This window comes from Lepidochelys kempii, chromosome 6 (genome assembly GCF_965140285.1).
Source record: "Lepidochelys kempii isolate rLepKem1 chromosome 6, rLepKem1.hap1, whole genome shotgun sequence".
Classification (NCBI taxonomy): Eukaryota; Metazoa; Chordata; order Testudines; family Cheloniidae; genus Lepidochelys; species Lepidochelys kempii.
The window spans coordinates 3,631,814-3,635,054 of record NC_136385.1 but is presented as its reverse complement, the minus strand read 5'-3'; the positions used below and the strand labels follow the sequence as shown (position 1 = coordinate 3,635,054).

General features: G+C 44.2%; 1 protein-coding gene across 1 annotated transcript; it reads right to left on the bottom strand.

Moving 5' to 3' along the window:
- Nucleotides 1-1,241: 1,241 nt before the first annotated feature.
- Nucleotides 1,242-2,180, bottom strand: LOC140913732 (olfactory receptor 5AR1). The gene has a single exon (XM_073350533.2). It carries the CDS (start codon nucleotides 2,178-2,180, stop codon nucleotides 1,242-1,244), a length of 939 nt encoding a protein of 312 aa, XP_073206634.2.
- Nucleotides 2,181-3,241: the final 1,061 nt, after the last annotated feature.

Here is a 3,241-nt window from a genome sequence, read left to right as displayed (position 1 = left end):
TTCCTCACTTCACTTTCAATGAGTTGAGAAGGATGGAAGCAGTACCTGCTCAGAACCCAGAAATCAGACTTATAGATTAATCTTTCACTGTTTGCTAACCACACCAACAATACCCTTAATACATCTGTAGCTGCTTTCTTGGTGGTTAAATTTGGCTTTGATGAATCTGAGATTTGATCCCTGGAGCATCTTTGCTCCCAGTACAACAGGTGTGCATAGCAAATATGATTAATGCTCTTGCCATGTCTTTCCTTTTGGAAATGACAGGTTTCAGAGTAGCAGCCGTGTTAGTCTGTATTCGCAAAAAGAAAAGGAGTACTTGTGGCACCTTAGAGACCAACCAATTTATTTGAGCATAAGCTTTTGTGAGCTAAACTTCACTTCACTTAATCGGAAAGCTTATGCTCAAATAAATTGGTTAGTCTCTAAGGTGCCACAAGAACTCCTTTTCCTTTTGAAAATGGAACACAGAGGGCCAGAGCATCAGCTGCTCTGGATCACTGTCTCTCCCGTGAGGTCTTTTTAATATGATACAAAACTGAGGTGAATGTATTCCACTTTATTTGTTGGTCACCTCTCCAAAAGTCTCTTTAAGTAATTTCCCAGCATTGAGACACAAAGGTGTCTAGAAACGGGTGAGCTTTTTCTGACTAATAATTTATTGTCAAAAACAATACCATTTGAATTGACCTGAAACTCTTCTCAAATGTGTCAAAAATACTCCTAATAGCTTTGTCAAAAAACAATGCTTGTGTGCAGGAGGAGGGTTTAGGTGCCGGTCGCAAGACAGCCACTGGAGGAGGCAGTGGTGGTCCTTCCCTTTGTAATTTTTAGCCCAATATCTGGGATGTTCACCTGTAAGGTGGGAGATCCAGATTCATTTCCTCCTTCTGTCCAGGCCTGGGCAAAGCTATGTGTGACATTATACTCCATATGCTTTATGAAAATATGCTCATGAATATGTCATAACTGGAATATGCTGGAATATCTAGGTGGATGCCCCTTGCACCAGCTGATAAAATCATTCTCTCCTTTTGGACCTCTGATTCTTCCCTTGTTTTGTCCACTGATCTCAGTTGGGACCTGCAGACCTTGTTGGAATACAAACATTTTAATAGTAATAACAATACAATCATGAACAATATTGCCATGGGCTTTGCAGAATTACATTCCAGTGGGCTGGGAATTGAATTCACCTGTTTCCACTCCCCATCACTAAACCAGTACAGAGTTAAACAGATTCAAGAATTGGTTAGGAGTTTATTCACTGCTTTCCTCAGGGCGTCCTTCACCTCCGTGTTCCTCACGCTGTAGATGAGGGGGTTCAACATGGGGATCACCAGCGTGTAAAACACTGAGGCCACTTTGTCTGTGTCCATGGAATAGCTGGAGGTGGGACGTAAATACATGAAGAGGAGGGTGCCAAAAAGCAGAACCACAGTGGTCAAGTGGAAAGTGCAGGTGGAGAAGGCTTTGCGCCGGCCCTTGGAGGAGCGAATCTGCAGGATGGTGCAGGTGATATAGACATAGGAAAGGAGGACAGTCAGAAAGCTGCTCACGATAATGCAGCATGCTAAAGTAAACATCACAATCTCATTGATGTGGGTGTCAGAACAGGAGAGCGCCAACAGTGGTGGGATGTCACAGAAGAAATGATTGATGATGTTGGAGTTGCAGAATGACAGTCGAAATGTAAAACATGCGTATATCATTGAATCCACCACCCCCAGAGTGTACACCCCAGCCACTAGCTGATTACAAAGCTGCCTGGACATAGTGACCGTATAGAGCAGCGGGTTACAGATGGCCACATAACGGTCATAGGCCATCACAGCCAGCAAGAGGCACTCAACATCTGAAAAAACGTAAAAGAGATATATTTGCACAGCGCACGCAGTGTAAGAAATGCTTTTCTTCTCGATTAGGAAATTCAGCAGCATCTTAGGGGAAATTATTGAGGAATAGCAGAGGTCACAGAAAGACAAATTACTGAGGAAAAAGTACATGGGGGTGTGGAGTTGGGGATCAATCATGATTAACAAGATCATCCCCCCATTCCCCACCAGGGTGATACCATAAATCAGTAGGAATACCACAAAGAGGGGGATCTGCAGCTCTGGATGATCTGTCAGTCCTGAGAGAATGAACTCAGTCGCCTCTGAGTGATTTCCCCTTTCCATCTCCTCTGAATAGTCATCAGGCAGCTACAGAGATGTGGGCAGGTGGATGGTGTGGAAAACCTGTTCCTTCTCTTAATGAAGTACGTGAAAATAAATGGAGATGAGTTTCTCAATTGTCATCAGTACGCACTCAGGGAAGGGCTTAGTCCACAGAGGCACATGTTCACGGCTGGTCTTTCCAGTTGTTCGATAAAATACACACCGCATAAATAAAATGACAGAGGTTAATCATGCCCCCCACGTGGACACTCCTATTCACTAATCCCAGCAGTCAACAGTGACTAGTGACTCTGCTGTACCCAAAAAGAAAAGGAGTACTTGTGGCACCTTAGAGACTAACCAATTTATTTGAGCATGAGCTTTTGTGAGCTACAGCTCACTTCATCGGATGCATACCGTGGAAACTGCAGCAGACTTTATATACACACAGAGAATATGAAACAATACCTCCTCCCACCCCACTGTCCTGCTGGAAATAGCTTATCTAAAGTGATCATCAAGTTGGGCCATTTCCAGCACAAATCCAGGTTTTCTCACCCTCCGCCCCCCCACACACAAATTCACTCTCCTGCTGGTGATAGCCCATCCAAAGTGACAACTCTCTACACAATGTGCATGATAATCAAGTTGGGCCATTTCCTGCACAAATCCAGGTTCTCTCACCCCCTCACCCCCCTCCCAAAAACCACACACACAAACTCACTATCCTGCTGGTAATAGCTCATCCAAAGTGACCACTCTCCCTACAATGTGCATGATAGTCAAGGTGGGCCATTTCCAGCACATATCCAGGTTTTCTCACCCCCCCCCACCCCCATACACACACAAACTCACTCTCCTGCTGGTAATAGCTCATCCAAACTGACCACTCTCCAAGTTTAAATCCAAGTTAAACCAGAACATCTGGGGGGGGGGGGGTAGGAAAAAACAAGGGGAAATAGGCTACCTTGCATAATGACTTAGCCACTCCCAGTCTCTATTTAAGCCTAAATTAATAGTATCCAATTTGCAAATGAATTCCAATTCAGCAGTTTCTTGCTGGAGTCTGGATTTGAAGTTTT

Excerpts from the sequence above, each read along its gene's own strand:
- LOC140913732 (XM_073350533.2), bottom strand. The coding sequence starts at position 2,180 with ATGGAAAGGGGAAATCACTCAGAGGCGACTGAGTTCATTCTCTCAGGA.